The sequence below is a fragment of the Trachinotus anak genome, unplaced genomic scaffold, assembly GCF_046630095.1.
Source record: "Trachinotus anak isolate AG129_WGS33_773 ecotype Australia unplaced genomic scaffold, CSIRO_AGI_Tana_v1 ptg000039l, whole genome shotgun sequence".
Classification (NCBI taxonomy): Eukaryota; Metazoa; Chordata; class Actinopteri; order Carangiformes; family Carangidae; genus Trachinotus; species Trachinotus anak.
The window spans coordinates 2,257,083-2,278,202 of NW_027273890.1; the positions used below are offsets into that span (position 1 = coordinate 2,257,083).

Consider the following 21,120-nt stretch of genomic DNA (forward strand, 5'->3'; position numbering starts at 1 on the left):
AAGGAGGACACATGGTCTGAAACCTCATCTGTAAAATTTTTTATATATTTCTGACACACAAAGGTTCAATTATAACTTCAAAGAGGAACTTTTGGATTTTTAAATGTGATGCTTTGGTGTATCCAGGTCTTAATGAGGAAACAGATTTCAGACCTTTCTTGTCAACTCGTTTACGCTTCTCGTTATTGTTTAAAAATGGTTGTAAAACTTTTATTTCTACGTTTTATTGATTATAATTATGATGGTAACCAATATCATCTTGTCCACACACTAATATATTATGATATATATGCAGGTGAGATCTGTCAGCATAAGGAATCACTCACACTCACCTCTGGTTTACTTCTCTTTCCAACCACGCACTGAGGAAGAGCCTGTGCCGGTCGAAACCATCTGCATTTTCTTCCCTTTTGGGATTTTTGTTGTACGGTTTACTCTGAGATGCTCTAACACGGGGGTTTTCAAAGTGTGGGACAGTGAGCCCCCCCTTCAGAGAACAGACAAAGAGAGTACTTCTTCAGTTTCCTGCTCACCCCAGACTCTCTCTTCTCTCACTGTAGGTACTAAAAATCTGTCTATTTTGCCCCATGCACAGCTGAGTTTAGCTAACCCGACGTTTACAGTTATCTCTTCTAGTTAATTTTTACTCATGCTGCACCTCCCCTGAAGTTCTCTGGCGCCCCCCAGGGGAGGCACGCCTCACACTTTGAAAACCACAACCCTAACACAATAAAGGCATTGTAACTATATCCTTGGGTCCGTGTAGTGAGCCTGACGTGAGCCCAGCAGCTTCCCTTTGTGGAGGATATAACTACGTTTCTTTACTGTCTGAATATCTGGCGCAGATCTTGAATTAGATTCAAGCCAGCAACGTCAGCCATCTTGAAAATCTACGGCACCAGAACCACCTGCCCTGTGATTGGACTCTGCTTTGTGATTGGACTGTCACTGTCCAATCAGATTCAGGTGGAAAAAAAAAAAAAAAAAAAACTTCTACTTGCACATTCAGTGTCACACATGGGGGAACTTTGAGCACCAACTTTTTTACACAGCTTTCTGCTCTGAATCTGTTCACAGACGTTGACTAAAACACTGTCTTTGTGTGACCTCATCACTGATGTCATTTCTTTCCTGAACACAAATCCCTTCTACACAAGAACGCTTTCTTCTCATGTACAAACTCGCGCAGATTTATTTCACAAATGTAGATTTACAGCTACATTTGTAATTGTGAATATCACTTCACATATTTTGCGCCCACACAGGGAGGGTGTGTAGTCATGCCCATGACTTACCATTTCCTGCTGGTTGTGCTCCATCAGTTTCAAAGGAGGGGCCACACAAAGCTCCAACTGCAGATACTGTCGACAGGAGCCATGGAAACATATAGAACGTTTCCCCTTAAGTTAAAGGACTTTAAAATGTTCTAAGGCCTTGAAGTCAAATTACTCTGTCCATGAAAAGAACATAAAAGATTGATCACCCATTTAAACCAATCTGTACAAAATGGAAACTGCCTAATATAAACGTACTAGTCTGAGAACAGCCAGTAAAGGTGACTTTTAGCAGTTAGCTTCTGTCTGTGGAAACTAAGCTAACATTCACACCACACCCCTCAGCAGAAAACAGGCTGTTGAACCTGACCGTGCCTGGTTGGAGGCGATGCACTGACAGCACTGAGCACGTTTCACTCTGGGCCTGGTCTGGTTGGTAGTTTAGCGGCTAATACACCACACTGCAGCAGTCAGCCAGCCCCTTGTTGGCTGCTGAACAGCAGCCCGCTAACTGCAGCTCTCAGCCAGAGCAGAGCCAGAGCCAGCGGCTTCAGCCCCACAGGCCGCGGGACGAGGGACCTGCCTGCAGACACATGGAGCCGCAGGGGCGGAGCTAAGCAGCGGCTGAACAAATCAAACGCCTCCATACATCACCTCGTTATGAAACAACAGCTGTTCAAACCGACCCTCCGCGCGAATAAGCGACAAGTGCGACCGGTTGGAGACAGAAGAGTCTCGTGAGGGAACAGTAGGTCAGCTGACGAACTACGTCACACCGGAAGCTAATCGCTACTTCCGCTCAGTCAGGACTTTCAGAATAAAACCAGCACGGAAACAGGACACTGTGGAGACTTTTGGTTTTCTGCAGTTTTTCGGTGTCTTTGCGTTTCCTCATCACCTGGCGTCTCTTCCCAAACACAACGATCAACTTTTCAGTCGTATTCAGTTGATGTCTTTTACCATGGAAGTGAGCCGTCTTCAATTCTTCAGCTTCAGCTGCGAGTGCAGGAAATGTTGTGAGTTCAGAAGCTGGAGCATAAAATCCATGAACTGCAGTGTAAGTTAAGGTAAAAGACAAAACAGTAGCTGTGCACCAGTCTCAACATCACAGACTTACAGTTCATTCATTTGAAAGCAAGTCTGACTAAAGACAAGGCTTCATGTTACACATGCTCTTCCTGAGCCCAAGGACAGGTGAGTCTGTATCATCTGTCCTGAAGCTGAAAGATTCTCCACAGACAACACAAGGCCACTGACTTGTGTATTCCAGTGAAATATCCATTAAATGACGTAAGTAATAAATGAAAATGTGGAACACAGGAACTGCATCACATTTTTAAATCTAACCTTCCACATTAAAAGCTATTGAGGGCGAATAATGAACTAATACAGCAGAAAAACATCATCTCTAAATATAGACTTGCTTGTAAATGTCATTGTCTAAAAAAGTCAAAGGCTTCTCTCATCAGTCAGGCTCCTGTGGTTATATGGCTGAAATGACTCGGAGCCACTGGGGAGAATGAGTTACCTTGGTGACCCCTTAACCTATGGATATAAAGTTAAAGATGTGAAACACTCATTTTGGTGGAAGAAATTACACAAACATCAGAGCCCCATCCATGTTCTGGAACATCACACATTAAGGTTCCTCCTCTGGTCTCTAACTTTAGAGGAGAGAGCTGCATGTTCACAAACATGGACCAAACTCTTCTGCAGCACAGGAATAAGAAAAGTGAATTCTTAAAAAGTGTTGGGTTCTCCTTTAAATGCACAATCCATGATTTTATTATGGTGTTTCCACCCTCAAAGCATCTGGTGCAGAAAAATAACAAACTAAAATTATAAATGTTAAATTCATTAAAGAAGCCTATAGAGGCCTTTATTCAAATGATCATGTCAATTTGAAAATGTAATTTTCCCCTCATGGGTTCTAGGATTACACTGGACCTGACCTAATGCATATGAGTAAAGCAGGAGAAGCAGTCAACAGGTTCCATTTGAAAGCATTTAACCAGTCAGTCAGGTGTGAGTGGTTATATTTCTACAGATGAAAGAAAACATACACACAGGTCAAATTCTACCATAATCTTCAATAAAGCAACAAACTAAATCTAAATCAGCACATCAATACGTTCAGACTTTAAATATATGATCATGTGAGAATTAACCAAGGAGATTAGATGATTCTACTTAACAACAAATCTAACATATAATGAAATAAACTACTCACACAAACACACTTAGGAGCAAAAGTGAAATAATGGAGGGAAGCAGCTCAACTGAAGAGCAAACAGCTGCCCAGTCAGCACACCTGCTGCTCTTCAGGCCAGCAGTCATGTTCCCACAGGATGCCTTATTTCAGTAAAAATGAAAAAGAAAATGCAGTAAACCAATTTGCAGTTTCATTCTCACACACTCATGTGGGAGTTCTATGACCATGTTCAAATAGAAATTGAAAAACATTTAATTTTCAAAGACTTCTCCTGCTCTGCAGTGACAATATTCACATGCAGTAACAGTGCCTTCAGTCCATTTATCTACATTTACACATTTCTCTTTATATATATATATATATATATATATATATATATATATATTATTATTATTATTATTATATAAATGAAAATGTGGTCTGTTTAGTTTAGGAGGACGTGCACACAGTGAGCTCACAGGAGCCAGGCTCCTCTCTGACCTGCAGGTCTGTGGGGACCTCTAGTGACAGGACTGAGGTTCTGCTCTGAATCTGAAGCGTCCTCAACACATCAGCTTCAACAGGACAACTTCCTACCATTTAAACATGCATTTTCTTGGAGATCATGTACTCAAATATCAAACCATAACAACCATATAATTTGAATAGATTTGTTTTGTGCAGCTAAAACTGAATAAATTTGCCCCTAAAATCTGGAAACTACTGTAGATTTTCATATGATTTTTCAGAATATTAAGATGTGTGTGATTTTTTCCCAGGTGACCCACAGACTCAGTCCAAACTAAGAGCCTCCCTCAAAATAAAGAAAGGACTCTGCTGCAAAAGTTAAACTCCACCAGGTAAAAAACACTCACCTGTTTGCCCTTGAGGAAAAGCTATGAAAACAGCAGCTGTGGTCCTCCTGGATTCCAGTGACGTCCAGTTTTTACAGCAGAAAAAACGGATCACAAACACTCTGCGGTGCTGTCCTAACTCAGGCTTACCAGTAAAATATCTTAACTGTTTTCACATGCAGATATTTCTGAGAGAGGAGACTCTGCTGAACACAGTGATATACAATATTTGTCTGTAATGCCAAATCTGTGTCACACCTGCAGCCTCGCTCCCTGTTTTCCTCCTGATTCTCTGCTCTCATTTTGCATTAGAGTGAATGTGGCTGCTGGATGTTACTCCTGCCACTTTGATGCTCACAGTTCAAATTGTGTAAGTCACAGAGCTTTGGTCGTGACATTGAATGAAACACGACACATTTACCTAAAATGTGGGAGAAAATTACATGTAAAGAGTGAAAGGACAAATTAAACTGTTTTTTTTTAAGTAGTTAAACTTCCTCCCTTACACACCCATTATAAACAACTGTCTGAAAAACGCATAAAGCGCATAATTGTAAAAGATATCAAAAAGCCAAATACAAATACAATAACCAATAACTAGTCTGAATGAAGTCTCCTGCTAAAAGTATGCTGAAGCAAGGTTCAAAGAAGAGGAAGTTTACGGGGATTTGAACATTCTCTCTGTTTATTTATAGAGGAAAAAACGAGAAAAAATGCTTCGTATTTCAGAAATTATTAGACATGACATCTGACACCAACATATAGTGAGATTGTTTTGTCAGCAATCCCACCAATAAAATAAAAACATTTATTAAAACCGGCAGAAATTCAGTGTATCCTGGGTTTGTATATGCCACACCTACAAAACTAAACCTGGGAAAAATAATGTATCACAACTATACAGAAACATAGGACACACTCAGCATTAAATTGACCCTGAAGGGTGAGACATCAGTTGCAGAATAGTGATAAGATTTAGGAAATTCATATTACAGCAGCACAAGAAGACCAAGAAAAACCCCAAACATTAAAATGACAGAATAATGAAACAAAAGAAGACATTAAATGACTTTAAAAGCTATATACTATATACATATATATAACCTCATATAATAAATATATATGGAGAATATGCAGTAAACTTGCTTGTGTCATTGAATATAATACACTGGTAAAGACCTTCGATAAAGTGAAAATTTGTACATGAACTCTTTTTTTTATTTATTTATTTGGTTGAATTATTCAGTTGTAACAATCACACTGAAGACAGGTGCAGGGCAACATACTGAAGAGGCTCAGCGGTTAGCGCTGGGTCGAGGTGCAAAATATACTTTACTTTGAAAAACAAGTTTGAAATAATATCTCTTGCCCTGCAACAGCTGAGAGGACTGAAAGTCCCGTTATCACTGATGTGTTTTAACACCTGCTTCTGAAAGGAAAATGTAGTGAGCAGAAGATACATTGACCTTCTGTCAAATAAGATCTGAAACTGCATCCGTTTGTTTTTACTGGCGTCACAGTACAAAATTAAAGTCTGTGGAACATCAGACTGGAAAATACAAAAAAAAAAAACATGACAACTGGCTCAGATTTTTTCAGTTTATTAAAAAGATTCAGTCCACAGTAGTTCAGAGTTTGGCACCAACAATATAAAAACATGTTAATCAAAAATAAAGTGTACACCCCAAAATAGCATTGAACAAAATGCCTGAATAAAAAAAGGGATAAATAAAAGAAATGAATTTAAAAAAATACAAACATTTATGTAATTAAAATGCATTTCACTTGGAAATAATGGTGAATTTTCCCATTCATTTTTGAAATAAGAGTTTAACTTTTGGTCAGTCAGCTTTGGCGTTATAGATTTTAGAGGTGCTATACCTTATGTACTTTTAAAAACACCCACATGACAGATCACAGAATCACATCTACACGGTGACTTCAACAGCCTACACAGGAATAATAGCAGGGCAGTGTTTTTAGTACAAACTCAAAAGTAACAGTGCTTATCTTTTTAAAGGAAAGTTTGCAGTTCTGTATTTCTTGTGATTCAGCAGTGGACAGCTGATCAGAACAGAAGGACGCTGACCACAGAGAGACAGACATCACACTGCATCCCCTTCATCACAAAGGGGATGTGGACTGAGATTCAAACTGTCTGATCAGTGTGATTGGAAACTGAGTGACTGTCAGGTCCGTCCGGGTCAGTCAAGCTGAGACAGGAGCTGTAAAAGTTGTTCTGGGCAACAAGGTAAATATATGAAACATATGGCTTTGGACTTCCTTTGAAAAACAGCTCTCTCTCCTGATGTGAAAATGTCTAAGGACCCACAAAATGCATTCTATCATGACCTAAATGTCTTCTGAATACATATTAGTCACAGCGAGACTCAAAAGGGAAACGTACAAACGTAGTTACAGGTGTTATCAGGGACGGACGCTCGTAGTGGTGTTTTGTCTTGTTCAAAGGAAGAGAACCGTGATGGAATGTTCTGAAATTAAAAATGAAAAAAGTCCCAATGCAACAGTAAAAGTACACAACAATACTGCGTCTGCTGTGTGTGTTTGGGGTGAGCATCTGAGGTGATAAAGCAGCAGGATTTGTGCTCTGATAGATTTGTGTCAAAAATTCATCCTTGTTTCTGCTGAAGAAGAGAGGATCACAGCCAACGTGAGAAGCTAGACACAGACATTGGTGTGGAAAAGTTTTAAGGCACTAAAATTTGATGAGGGGAAAACCTTTAAGGGCACAAATCAAATGGAAAGGTCTTCTTTTCGTGAAAGCAGGTGGAGACTTCCTTACTCCTTGTAAGGGGTCTCACATCTTCCCTCTTCACTCACACCCCCCTCTTCTCTCTACTCTGAGGGGCTGTGAGCGTCCGCGAGCAGCTCTGGCCTCAAACATTCGATCGGACACTGGATGTTCTGGACAGCAGGGAAGGAGGTGAAGGAGAAAGAGGAGGACAGGGTTAGTTTGTCCACAAAATCAATGATCAGATCCTCAAAACGTTTTTATACTGTTGAAAGAAGGAGTGAATGAATTTAAACAAATCAAAAATGATGCACTTTTAAACCAACAGACTAAAACAAATTCCATGGACGTCCTGATACTCTGACCAACTCTACTTGTTTTTTTCTTAATTTGCCGTTTTAAAAATGCAATGGAGTAGAATATTAGTGGTAAAATGTGAGACACTGACCAGTTTGCGTAGAGCGTTTTCTCTGTACCGGTCGAAGACATCTGAGCTCACAGGTTGCAGGAGGTCAGTGTCCACATCAGTCTGTCCTCCTGGACGTCTGCAGTTCTCACAACGCCAGCCCTAAAGGAGGAGACAGAAAGATTCATGTACACACACAAACACTGTGGCCATGAGGTTTCCTTTAACATGATCCCTGAAGCAGCAGGGAATAGACAACACACACACACACACACACACACTGTTACCCACCTGTTGTCCTCCATAGCAGGTACAGGTACAGATGGCGCCCAGATATTCTTTCTGCCACTGGTTTCCCACCTGGTACATTTTCCCGTCATCATAACACGTGGACTCATCTGGAGGATTATAGTCACATGTTAAAGATCAACAGTACTTCAGCATAATCATGAAATCAATCATGTTTAAAGCAGCTGCTGAAGATCTGACACTGCGCTCTGTATGACCAGGAGGAACTCAGTGTGTGAGGGCAGGCAGGGATGTTAGGCAGATGTTGTGAACAGCTGGTTCGTGTTCGCGTGTTTACTTACGGGGTTCACATTTAAATTCTCCCTTGCCATTTCCCAGGCAAGTGCAGCTCATCATGTGACCATTTTCAGCGCGGCGATCCCACTTTCCACCGACGGGATAGTTGTTGCCGTTGTCATGGCACCACTCTGGAGGAGGAGACGCAGAGAGATGTAGAAAAAGGGAAGGATGGAACCGGGGGGGACAACAGGAATACATGAGGGGGAGATGTAGAAGAGGAGATGGAGATGAAGACAAAAAGAAGTTCATCAGTTTTTCCCTTCACACTGCAGTGAGAGATTCACAGCATTTACATGTACTGAATTCCACACAGTGTAAATCCCAGTGTCTAAAACGTGTTGCAAAGAATAAACATAAAATAAACTTTAATCCAAACAACATTGAAAACACACGTTTACCAGTGGGGAGACAAACACAGATGTGCAGACAGTGTGATAACCTAAAACAAATGCTGATGGATGATGATCTCAGTTTCTTGTATTGTCATGTTAGCTCTACGGACAATACAAGCAACTGAGACAGCTGGCTAGTTAGCTTAGCTTAGCTTAGCTTAGCCTTCTGCCCTCTTTCTGTGAAGATGTCTCAGTTTACAGAGACAGAGCAGAGAGGCCAGCTTGGGCAAGATGCTTCAGTCACCATGAAGCAGTTTAACTGGCTCTAACATACAACACACTGAACAGACTTCATCATCTTTACAGTGTATTTATGCAGAACACAGCGTCCAAGAGGCTGCTCGTGCCAGCATCGTGTTACTGCAGGACTCAGCACATAGAACATGAGCAGGACAGTTCTATGGCTTCTGCACAGCAGCAGCGAAGGAATTTATAATATGTTTAATGTAAAATATATTAATTCATAACATCTTTGATTAGACTAATTAACATATGTTCAGACATGAAGCTAATTGCTCTGTCTAGGTTCATCTTATAACATTTTGAGTTTGCTGTGTGAGTTGTTCACTTCATGATTCCCTCTTATAAATTCCTGTTGAGTAAATCACATAGAATCTTTTTTCTTTTAATTCCATGGTGTGTTGTTGTGTTGTTGCAAAGCATGCTGGGATGGGGTTATTAAGCCACTCACTGGATGAATCACACCTAAAATGGCCGCTGCCCAGGCCGAGGCAGCGGCACCACAGCTTGAAGCCCGTCTCAGACATGCGCTCCCACTCTGAGCCCACCTGGTGGTAGGTGTGTGTGAACGTGTCATAACACACATCCCGGTTGCTGGTAATGGGGATGTCACCTGGAACTATGGGATGGAGGAAGAGTTTAGAAGAAGACCAGGAGATGAGGTTTACCTCAGTCTAACTTTACCATTGAACTGAAATGTCATATTTTTTTAATTATTCATGCCAAAACATTGCTAATAACATTTATTATTTACAGTGTCTGTGTGTGATTCCTACTCATGGTAAGATTTTATACAGTGAGAATATACGTATATTAAACTGATGCTTATTGTGCTGAAAGAAAAACTCCAGCGACTGTACCGGCATTTCCAACAGTTACAACTTCCTCCAGAACTTTCTCTTTAGCCCCGTTCGTCATGGCTTCAACTACAACATTATAGGACGCTCCAGATGTCAGTCCAATCAGCGTGGCGCTGTTTGACGTGCCAGGAAGACGCATCTATGTGGAGGAAGACAGAGTTAATAAGAGGTCTTTATATCTCCGGCTGTGATGAGTGTGAGTGACTGTGTGTGTGCGTGTACCTGGAAGCCTCTTTCCTCCAGGTGTGTAATGGGATTACAGGACACCTCATACTCTGAGGTCTGAGGAACCGGTTGCCAGGAGATGGTTGTGATTGTCTGTGCTTCCTGGGGCAGCTCCGTCTCGTTGTCAGGGAAACCAAAAGCGAGACCTGGCAGAGGACCCTCGCTCACCTACGAGAACAAGCAGAACAGAGACAGTGAGATCAGAACATCGCTCACAGTCAGAGACATTGTAGAAGACTCACTTTTTTATGTTCAACATTAAAATATCAACAGCTGATGTATTAGCCACAATTATCAAGTTTATATTTCTGAAGATAATATCTGAAAATAAAATGGGTGAAATGACATTTCTTAGCCATCTGCCTTTTTTTACAGAAAAAATACAATACAGTGATTTCACATAAGTTTGGATTTAAACCAGATTCTTGTGACAGTTATAGCAGGTACAAATAAAATGTGCAAATTTCTTCAGAGAAGATCATTGCAAATGTAAATCATTGTGGTCAAATATACTTATTTCACATCTGTAATAAAACCAGATCAGGTGTAGAAGAGATAACTTCAGCCTCACACACCTTGACCAAGGGTACTCTGTTTCCATCAGGGCCCGCTACAGGAATATAGACCAGGGGTTCTCTGAGGGTGGGTCTCTGGCCTTCTTTGGGTCCACTATAGGGGCCATTGAGTCCATTGTTAGGGCCCAGGCTCTGGTACTCTGTGTAGATGTGCTGGCCCTGCTGCCCAGGTTGGTTCTGGCCACTAGTACCAGCCAAGTGCACATGGTTGGAGTTGAAGCTAGACACAGAAAAAGAGAAGGATGAAGAAAGGAGATGAGAAATGTTTGACTGCATCAAACTGGAGATATTTTTGATTTTGTTTTCTCAAGTCTAGTTAATAATTTCAGATGTCAGCACGATTATACAGGTTCTTACGTCTTGTCATCGAAGGACTCTGGAACGTCCAGGATGTCGGTGCTGGGTCGGTGAGGAACAGGAAGCTGAGGCAGCTCAGGGACCAACAGGTGATGATCTGTTGCTGGCTCTGATTGGACAACAGACATATGTATGCTAGCTGTTAGAAGCAAGCAAGGCAAAGCAAATGCGCAGATCCACCAGCTGAATTCTGAGCAGGTAAAAACACAAAGTGACTGTGTTTCCTTTGCACCCCCGTACAAACAACAGGAAACCACTGAGACATGAACACACGTTTTGCTTTAATACTCGGAACACAACAGCTGCAGCATCCTCTGAAGGAAAGCCACGTTACATGAGAAACTGAAGGATAGAAATGCATCTGGTGAATCCACACAAGCTGCAGCACGTAGCCCATAGACACAGACTGATGCACGTTAAGATTTATATTTTCTCCCAGTCTATAGACTATAGATTGCATCTGGGATGGAAAAGCAGATTCATAGTTTAGTGAATGTCATGACATTTTGATGCTTAATAATCTGAAAGTGTTACCTGGTTATGATAACACTCTAATGACACTGCCAGCAGTTTACCTGCAGCCCATTTGGAGGTACTGACCCTCTGCCTGAGAATCTAAGCACAATGGTCAATTTCCCCAGAAGAGCTCACATTAGTGTATGTTTGTATAGTATGCACTGAAAAACACAAACGACTATCAATCGATGCCAAGGGCAGAAATCTGTAATTCTATTAGCAGAGATTAAAGCCAGCAGGGGTCAGCGCAGCGTAGCTGTCAAACTGCAGGAACCGTTATAACATGTCACCATTAAAATGTCTTTTCTCACAGAAACTTTGCTATTTTGTTGTGATAACATATTTAAACATTAGGAGCTAAAGAAAAGTGCGACACCTGCTTGAGAAATGATTCATTAAAACAGTCATGATGAATAAATATAATCAAATGCAATGAGTGTGTTCATGACTGGTTTTTCACATTTAACAATGTCTTAAATATCTTTTTCCACACAAACTACACTTACACAGAAGAAAACACTCAGGTGAATGATGGGCGTACTCACGTGTTCTGGCTTTGCCCACTAGGGGTGTGCTTCTCAAAGCATTTTGTAGCGCAACGATCTTAATGACGTACTCGGTTCCTGGTTTCAGACCTACGACCAAACAATACGTGTGAAAAGATTTGTTTGTTTTAAGTCACATTTTAAATCAGTGTATTTGCATGTATGTACAATAACTCTCACCACTGATAAGGGCGTAGCTCTGGCCTGCGTGGGGTCTGGGGGTGACCTCTCGAGGCAACCCCCCGGCCTCCTCGTAGGTGACGTAGTACCCAGTGACCTCTGGGCTGCGCGATGGCTCCCAGGTGAAAGAGATGCTGGTGGGGTTCAGGGAGGTGAAGCGGATATTGGTGGGCGGGATGACCACTGGTTTAGCTGGAAGAGATAAACATGAGAGTAAGTTCTCATAACAACTCCACCAAAACACTGGTTTGTATGTTTTTAATTCTGACTCTGTGGCATAATGAAAGGAAAACACACTGACGATATACCAACATATGCAAATTTATATGTGTAGCCATCTCAGGTCACATTCAAGTGATGTACCGTCCTGACAGGAGTTTGATGGTTACCTGTGGTGGCGGTCAGAGTGAAAGGTGTGCTGCGTCCATTTCCTTTCAGTGTATAGATGCTGATCTTATAATTAGTGCCTGGCTCCAGACCTCGAGACAGAGACAACTTCATGACAGGCTGTGTGTAGTGATACAGGGAAACTGACAGGATCATCATATTATATTACACACATCTGTTGACAGCTGCCGGTTTATATTCTCAGATCTTTGTACCTGTAATAGTGTATAAGCGTGAATCAGGGCCAATGGTCTTTTGAATAGGTATGTAGCCTGTTGAGGTGGAGGTGGGTGTGGCCTCAACCAGGAAGCCGGAGATGGTTTCTGTCTTGGTGCGCCAGGTCAGAGTGATGGAAGAGTCGTTCACGTCAGAGATGCGTACACGACGAGGCGGGCTGATATCTGAGAGAGAGAGAGAGAGAGAGAGAGGGTATATGTTTTGATAGTTATGATAGTTTTGCACGGTGCAGGAAATTAATTAACCGCATCATTGTGTTCATGTTTCAAAACCATTTGTCAGAAAGTCAAAGTGGACGAGTTAGAGACTCACTCTCCAAAGTGGTGACCTCTCCTTGGACTGGCCTGCTGGTCAGAGAGTTTTTCAGGGCGTAAACACTGACCTCATAGGTAGTTTCAACCTGAGGCAGATGGAGAAAAAGACAGAGACAAGACATCAGTCTGTCACTGAGTTGCACAACCTCCACAGAATGGAGCTGAAGTTTTCTGGCTGCTGCTACAGTCCTTACTGTCAGTGCATGTTTGTGCCTGTGTGTCCACACGTATGAGCCTGCCTGTGTGTTACTTTATGTCCGTGAGTGATGATCATTATGTTTGCGTGCCTCCACCTGTGTGTTTGTCACTGCACATCCTGAGCCTGCTCAAGCTCAGCCTGGAACTTTACATCAGGCTAAAAGTGATTTCTATAATGAATTCCCCTTAATTATTTCACCAGGGCATAAAATCATTATCTGAATATCTGAAATTTATCACATTATAATCAACCAGTGAACATGGCACATTTTTACTTAGTTCTGCTATTGTTGGAAGTGGAAATTGAGATCAAAGAAGGGACAACATTCAACGTGATGGACGTCTGGTCCTTCACTGACACTCACAGACCCACACTCACCATGAGTCCAGAGATGTGTGTCTGAGTGGCGTCGGGGGCCAGGTTGATCTCTTTGGTGGGACCGCTCTTGTTCTTAGGGTTCACCACCACACGGTAGCCTGTGAGACCCGTGAGGCCGTTCAGCCGGTTCTCCTGACCCGGCACAGCCCAGCGCATCGTGAAAGAGGTGGGGCTAACCTGGGAGAACTGGAGGTCGGTGGGGGGTGAGATGGCTGCGGGGAGAAAAGAAAAGAAAAGAAAAGCAGGGTTAGAAGGACAGTAGTGACAGAGGGACACGTTAGAAGAATAGCACCTGATGGATTCTGAATTTTCTCTTTCTCCTTTTCTTCTCTGCATTATGTCATTCACCTCAAATATTAAACACCTCGGACTCATTTCCCTCCATACCTGTGGCTTGTGTCCCAACCACTGGTGTGCTGGCTGTGTCGTCGTGCAGGGCGATGACCTTCACAGTGTATTCAGTGCCGGGCTGCAGACCATAGATAACAGTGGACTCGGCGTCACCTCGGGGAGCGGGGAGCAGCTCTCTCTCACCCTCCTCCGGGCTTGAATACAAGACCCGATAAGACGTAACAATTCCCTCGGGGCTGTCCCAGGTGATCCGCAGAGAGGTGGAGTCAATGTCTGAGAAGGTCAGGTCTTTGGGACGGTCTAAATCTGAAAGGTGAGGAGGACAGAGAGGAGGTTGGAGGTGAGTCAGGGCAGATGTCAGGATGTGGTTTTCCTATGTGTGAAAGTTTGGCAAACTCTGTGGAAAGTGCAAAGCCTCACTTGTGACAGCATTCACCACCAGTGGGGAGCTCTCTCCATCTTGTCCAAGAGCGTACACACTTAAAGTGTACTCGACTGTCGGCATCAGGCCTGAGAAAGTAATCTCTGTCTGGTCTGGAAAACAGAAGGAAAAGGGTTAAAAAAAAAAAAAAGACAACACAGATTAGATTTTCCTGAACTGAGAAGTCAAGATAGAAGGAGGTCAGAGAACGTACCTGGAGCCACCACCTCAGTAAAAGATGGCCCCTGTCCATTTCTGGGGACTCCAGTCACCTTGTATCCCTTGATTGGGCCCTGGGCAGGGCTCCACCTCACTGTGACACTGTTGTCATCCACCTCTTTCACCTCCATTTCAGAGGGAGAGTCGACACCTAGCAGAGGAGATGAGGAGGAGAAAGCTGTGAGCGGAAACACAGGGAAGCAGCATAATCACCAGAAAAAGGGTGAAATGCATCTAACAGAGTGTAATGAATGTTTGTGTGACCTGTTCTGTGTGTGACGTAGATCGGGGTGCTGGATGCGGGACTGTCTCCTCTGCCGGTCACAGCATAGACGGTGACAGTGTAGTCGGTACCAGGCTTCAGGTTAGAGATTGTGGCAGTGGACTGGGAGCCAGGCACCGTGAACTCCTTGGGATTACTGTGACCTCCTGGGCAAAGAGCAGCAATGTGACATATGTGAAAGAAAATATCTTTTAATCCTGCATTTTAATTAGATAATATCTGTTCTACTACCTGTTTTTATACTGTTTTCTTATTGTGCTTTCTACCTCTGTTTTTAATGCTTCTTTTCAATGATACAAATACATTTGCTTTTGACTATAAACCAAGAACAAAGTCAAAGACTTTTCCCTCCCAAATACAAAATCTATACAACTAGTGAAAACAGTTTGGACCATCTAAAGCAAAAGAACAAAAAGGAAAATGCTTGAAGTATAATGAAATCAGCATCTTCATTATTCCTGACTCACCTGTTTCTCCATGAGTGATCCTGTAGTAACGCACAGTGACAGGAGGGGCGTCCCAGCGGATGGTGATACTGGTGGGGGTGGAGTCTAGCACTTCCAGGTCTGTGGGAGCATCAGAGACTGAAGAGATAGAGAGAGAGAAAGAGAGAGAACAAACATAGATAAACAACATAATGATATTAACATGTTGCATAAATCAAGTGTTGAATTAGGATTTCATACTCGTCTTCTGTTTCCCAGTGAGTGGCACGCTCTCCTGGGTCCCGCTCACTGCGAAGATGTTGACCAGGTAATCTGTGTCTGGAGTGAGCCCCGTCAGGGTGAAGTGGTTCCTGGAGGGGGGCAGCCTCTCGTCCTTAGCCCTCCCGCCGCTGGCCATCTGGTACCTGATACGGTAACCACTGATTTTGCTCTGGGGAGCGAGCCAGTGCATGGTGAAGGAGTTGGTGAAGACCTCAGAGAAACGCAGACCCACTGGGGAATCCAGAGCTGTGGACGGTTGGGTGGGGAACAGAAAAAGATGAAGGTCAGGGAAAATCTAATCTAATTTTCTTTTCTGGAGGGATATTCTCCTGTTGTCAAACCAGATGAGTAAGACTCACCTGTTTTCTGGGTGCCGACAAGAGGCGAGCTCTCTCTCTGCTCGTACACACACACCACGCTGACCAGATACTCTGTGTTCGGCAGCAGGTCTGTGGACAGTGGACAAGACATGAATGTAGTCGTGTGTGTGTCTGTGGATTGTTGTCGACTCTTTGTTTGTACTGTGACTTACGCCTCAGCACCACGTTGTTGGTCCTGCCTCCCACACTGGTCTCTGTAATATCATCTTCATCGTCAATGGGGTGATACCTGAGGAATTAGGAAACCAACAAACAGCTGGTGTTGTCATTTCTGGTGTATTACGTGATTTATGTCAAATCTGTATCTTGTAAATCTGAATCAGGAATAAAGAAACGTTGAGCATGTTCCTCGTCGTACCTGATGAGGAAGCTGTTGATGTCAGCCGTGTTTGGGACGTGGGGGGAGACCCAGGTGACTTCCAAAGTGTCAGGCCCGACCTGGCCGAAGCGCAGATCAGTGGGGGCTGGTACCGCTGTGAAAGAGACAGAGCAGCATGATTCAAACTGGACTCTACAGCTCACAGTACAGTATTTGTTTTTGCTTGCCCTATAAAAGAGCAAGGAGATAAGAAAAGTGCAAATAAGAGGAGGAAATAAATCTGAAGGGAACAAGAAAAAAAAAAGATTAAAAGAGAAAAGTGTTCACACCCCCATCTTCAAAGAGGGAAGAGTCTGTTTTCTGTGTGTGTGTCAGTGCAAATCCTTGTCTGAGGTTTTATGACATCTTAAAAGTGAGGGAACAAGCCGTGTTTGCATTGGGGGGCAAAATGAGCCTCAGTATGATAAATTCTCTCAACTAAAACCAGATGGTCCACACGTGTATACACACACACACACAAAGAGGATTATTAAACTGACAACACAGCATGCAGAGCAATTACATCAGCAACTTAAAAGGTTTGTTTGAGGAGCCATGTCCTCGGGTTAATACGAGCCATATTACATTATATAGGCTCAGCACACAGTGTGATTCATGTGATTTATAACCCTAACCCTCACAGACAACACAAATCCAAAAACCTAAAGGACAAACACTTCTGACAACTTGGTGTTGTGATTCATAGCTTAATGACTCTTCCGGTGAAAACCATGTATTGTTAATGATATTATCAATAGAGGAAATCTTTAGGAAACGTGGATCTTACAGGTCTGCTGAGTGAGCGTGGTGGGTTCACTCTCGCCGTTCTCCGTCACAGTGATCACACTGATGTCATAGTCGATACCAGGCTCCAGTCCGTAGACGGTATAGTGACCGGTGCTCGGCAGAACCATGTCTTCAAAGATGGGCACGCTCTCGCCGGCTGCCACCACCGTGATCCTGTAGCCGGTGATGGCTGTGGTGTTGAGCGGTGACCAGCGGAGACTGATAGTGGTGTCGCTCACCTCCTCGAAGCTGAGATCCGTCAGCTGTGGGACCTCTGGGTGGGTTGAAAGAGGAAAGAAACACCACACCAGAGGCAAAGGGTGGAGGGAAAGGGAAGGGGTTGGATGGAGGCGAGAGGCAGGAAGTGGAAAGCAACAGACAAAAAGACACAGACATGTAGGAGCGGGTTAAGACAAGCGACAAGGACTGTTCACTTCCAGTAGGTTGAGATATTCAATATACCACACCAATGGAAGAGCTGGTTTCCTGGTATATATATTACTGTCCAGTGAGGTTTCAGCTGTTATTCAATGAAACTTCTCCATTGAAAATATTTAATATATACCCAGGAAATGAAGCCAAACAGTGCTGGGACTGTTTCTGCTGGTGATACGTTAGAGCAGAGACGCTAACAGAGCTATTACCTGTTAAAAGATGCTCTTACATGTTCACATATAAACCTCCCAAACAAAATCATATATAAACAACTACAGACACACAGAACGTCTGGTCTCCACATGGAGAATCTCTAAACCTCTTTGTGAGACACCTCAAACTCACCGGGTGTGATGACGGTTGATATCGGGGAGCTCTCCATATCGTCCTTAACAGTGACAACGCTGATGTTGTACTCCACTCCTGGACTCAGGTTCTCCAGGGTGCAGGAGTTCTGTCCCGCCTCCACAAACTCCTCCACGCTGTTTCCTTGCTGTCCATTGGTGGGAGTGCATGTCACTCTGTAGCCAGTGATGTCTTGAGGGGGAGAATATTAGAGATTGGCATTGAGATATGTTGAGTGGGTGATAAATGTTCGTGTCTGTGCATCTGGTTTTCAGGTGTGTGTACCTGGTGTACTGGCTCCGTTCCATTGCACGGTGAGCTCTCCGGTGCCGGGGTTAGACTCCAGGTTCAGATCAGTAGGAGGAGACAGAGCTGGAGAGGAAGAGGAGGAGAGGAGTAGAGTCACAGTGGAAGAGGAGGAGCAGCACAAACAGCAGGAGAAGAATAAAAGGCAACAGAGTCAGAATGTGTTGGTTTATATTTACGTGTGACAACGCGGCGTGTGACTGCGGTTCCCTGCTCATGGCCATCTATGATTGGCTGGACGCTGTAGGTGTACTCAACTCCCGGAGTCAGACCGGACACGTAAATACTTCCTGATTCGGAGGTCACGTCTCTCGGGGCTTCTCCGCCCTGGCTGGGACGCACTGTCAGCTGAGACATAAACAAACACAGAGTCAGAGAGAGAGGAGGAGGAGGAGGAGAGAGACGCAGGGGTTGGGGGTACAGGAGGTAAAGGTCAGAGGTCAATGTTTTCCCAAGAACATGGAAGCCGGCAGAACATTCTCATCTGTGGTGTGACATATTTCGACCAATCACATTTATCCTTGAGGTCTGTAGTTCCCATGTTAGCTGACTCCAAAGGGGCCAACGCTGAACCGGGAATAACTGGAATCTGCTCTCAGCAGCGAACGGAGGGAAACGATTGTCAGAGCAGGACAAACACAAAGTCCAGCGGCTGATTTTAAGAGACAGAACAGGAAACACGGCCAGATTCACGAGTATATGTTGTATGTTATGTATCAGCAGTGAATGTACCTTGTATCCAATGCGGGGAACTGGAGTCCAGGATATTATAATGGAGGTGTCGGTCACATCGGTGCTGAAATGAGGAGCGTTGCCCATCGGAGGGTCTGCAAACACACAGAGACCACAGGTCCTGATCAGTTCAGGTGTATCATCACGGTGCATTAATGTTCAGAGGATTGTTCCAAAAAGCTTTATGCACGTTTGTCTGTGCGTCAGACACTCACTGGTGGTGAACACCGCGCTCTCTCCTGCGCTCAGCGTGTTGTCCTGCTCGGCGTGCAGCGTGGCGGTGTACTCCGTGTTGGGCCTCAGGTTGAGGAGGGTGTACTCAGAGAGGCGAGCGGGCAGGCGCAGCTGCTTGGGGTTAGAGCCCTCGACGGTGAGGAAGAGACGGTAGCCGGTGATTTTGGCGCGGGGGGCGTACCACATCATCACAGCGCTGTCCTCCGTCACGTTGGTGAAGTGGATATCTGTGGGAGCATCGGGCTCTAACAAGAGAGACATCAGCAAACACTGTTAGATATGAGACGGTTTGATTTTTAAAAAGAATAACATTACATCACAACCATTTTCCAAAACACAATATATTGTTTTCTAGTTTAAGTTTATTTTAACAACTTGCAGAAGCTGATCTGAGCTCTGAGCTTCTGTCGTACTCACTGGTGGTTTGCTCCCCAATAAGTGGTAAACTCTCCTCTCCGTTGTGAATGGTGTAGACGTTGAAGCGGTACAGTGTTCCAGGCTGCAGGTGCGTCACCTCAATGTAGGCGTTCTGACTGACGGGCAGGGTCATCTCCCTCTGCGGAGAACCGGACTCGTCAACAGGGACGACGGTGACGCGGTAACCTGAGACTTCGCCGCCTGGGCCGGTCCAGGTCAGAACTATCTTTTTATCGGACACCTCGTAGAACTGCAGGTCTGTAGGAGAAGCCACTTCATCTGCAGACAGGAAAAACAAACGCAGCATTAAACATTTCGTTCTTTACGCAAAGCTGGGAAGCAAAAGCGTTCATGCGTTTATCACCAGATAATGTGTGTAAACATGGCGTCCTGTTGCTCACCCAGTGTGTATGTGTAGCCATAATGCATGTGCATTATTCCCTTCCCTTTCTCTGGCTTAACCAAACATCTGAGTAGATTTATTTTAATGCTGTTAATCTAAATCTCAACTGTGACTGACCACCGGTCTCTCGATGAACAGCTGGAATAACTTTTACAGCTGTTTGAAATAAAGCTGGTGTGACAAGTGAGTATAATGATTCTGTAGAGACAAATTTATCACAGCGTTTATCTCAGAGAAGCTGAAGCAGACAATAAAATGGAGAAGTCATTGGATCATATTCCAAATATAATCTATCAAACAAGGCAGGTTTGTGGAAATTCAATTCAATTCCATGACGTCATGTTTATGTGTCAAAGCATGATTTAAATAACTCACTAAAATAACATAATTCAATGCATCATCAAAGCACACAGCAGTTTATATACACATGATCATATCAGGTGCATGATAACATTTCTGCAAAGAAAAGTGCCAAATCATGACACTGCTGACTGAGTGGATGGCAGGACACATGCAAACTGTTTCAATAGTCACTGGCAGCACAGCAAAGACAGACAGAAAGATGATTCAAGATGATTAAGTGGAGATGTCGGCACCAGTCGGTCTTTGTCCACACCCAGGTACACTTTAGTACAAATGCTAAGTAACTCAACTACAACACTACACTATGGGCAGAGCTCGCAACTGATCTAGAAGATTAAAGCTTCTCTGAGTTTAAGAGCTTATAAATAACATAAATGATCTGATAATTATCATACGACGGTGGCTGAGGTGAGAACTTAGCGCCCAGCTCAGTGGCGAGTGCAGCTCAGACAACTCGTATGTAGACAGGAGCCTTGGTGCACATCTGCCACAGCATGGGGAGGTTTCACTTGTCTCTCCAAACACACACACACACATCTCCAGCATCTGCTCGACTGACCCTACAGCGTGTTCGACCTGGCAGACTCAGGAGTTTTACATAACTCCAATTCAGCAGAAGAAGAGCGCAACAGCTGTGAACTCAATGACTTCACTTTCCATTGGAAAACTCTTCGCTTCTTGTATTGAGAGCTGAAACTCTGTCATAAATCACTAAATAGGCCACGAGATGACTTGCAGGTTGATTTTGGAGGGTGCACATATGATTTTGTGGATCCAAATCACCAAATGGGATTTTTTTTTTTTGGTCACTGCACACAAACTCCTCATGCACCAGAGAAAAAGGTGGCAGGTTTCCCACAGTTTATTCATCCCTACACCCACAACCACAGTGCCAGCTGGATCTTAATCT

General features: G+C 43.7%; 1 protein-coding gene across 1 annotated transcript in view; it reads right to left on the reverse strand.

The window, feature by feature from the left end:
- Nucleotides 1-5,904: 5,904 nt before the first annotated feature.
- The window catches only part of fn1a (fibronectin 1a), a 29,914-nt gene continuing 14,698 nt past the window's right edge, over nucleotides 5,905-21,120 (reverse strand). The window contains exons 19-49 of the mRNA XM_071472547.1: nucleotides 19,445-19,723; nucleotides 19,009-19,272; nucleotides 18,794-18,888; nucleotides 18,241-18,409; nucleotides 18,041-18,127; nucleotides 17,756-17,947; nucleotides 16,977-17,249; nucleotides 16,190-16,304; nucleotides 15,984-16,060; nucleotides 15,811-15,900; nucleotides 15,431-15,697; nucleotides 15,212-15,328; nucleotides 14,726-14,890; nucleotides 14,457-14,612; nucleotides 14,242-14,355; nucleotides 13,858-14,127; nucleotides 13,471-13,682; nucleotides 12,892-12,979; nucleotides 12,558-12,743; nucleotides 12,345-12,434; nucleotides 11,956-12,147; nucleotides 11,776-11,865; nucleotides 10,715-10,823; nucleotides 10,358-10,577; nucleotides 9,780-9,950; nucleotides 9,558-9,696; nucleotides 9,149-9,316; nucleotides 8,068-8,193; nucleotides 7,769-7,875; nucleotides 7,520-7,639; nucleotides 5,905-7,244 (exon numbers count right to left, since the gene is read on the reverse strand). Of these exons, the coding sequence (XP_071328648.1) occupies nucleotides 7,176-7,244; nucleotides 7,520-7,639; nucleotides 7,769-7,875; nucleotides 8,068-8,193; nucleotides 9,149-9,316; nucleotides 9,558-9,696; nucleotides 9,780-9,950; nucleotides 10,358-10,577; nucleotides 10,715-10,823; nucleotides 11,776-11,865; nucleotides 11,956-12,147; nucleotides 12,345-12,434; nucleotides 12,558-12,743; nucleotides 12,892-12,979; nucleotides 13,471-13,682; nucleotides 13,858-14,127; nucleotides 14,242-14,355; nucleotides 14,457-14,612; nucleotides 14,726-14,890; nucleotides 15,212-15,328; nucleotides 15,431-15,697; nucleotides 15,811-15,900; nucleotides 15,984-16,060; nucleotides 16,190-16,304; nucleotides 16,977-17,249; nucleotides 17,756-17,947; nucleotides 18,041-18,127; nucleotides 18,241-18,409; nucleotides 18,794-18,888; nucleotides 19,009-19,272; nucleotides 19,445-19,723 (4,817 nt within the window). The 3' untranslated portion in view covers nucleotides 5,905-7,175. The remainder of the gene's footprint in view (nucleotides 7,245-7,519; nucleotides 7,640-7,768; nucleotides 7,876-8,067; nucleotides 8,194-9,148; nucleotides 9,317-9,557; nucleotides 9,697-9,779; nucleotides 9,951-10,357; nucleotides 10,578-10,714; nucleotides 10,824-11,775; nucleotides 11,866-11,955; nucleotides 12,148-12,344; nucleotides 12,435-12,557; nucleotides 12,744-12,891; nucleotides 12,980-13,470; nucleotides 13,683-13,857; nucleotides 14,128-14,241; nucleotides 14,356-14,456; nucleotides 14,613-14,725; nucleotides 14,891-15,211; nucleotides 15,329-15,430; nucleotides 15,698-15,810; nucleotides 15,901-15,983; nucleotides 16,061-16,189; nucleotides 16,305-16,976; nucleotides 17,250-17,755; nucleotides 17,948-18,040; nucleotides 18,128-18,240; nucleotides 18,410-18,793; nucleotides 18,889-19,008; nucleotides 19,273-19,444; nucleotides 19,724-21,120) is intronic.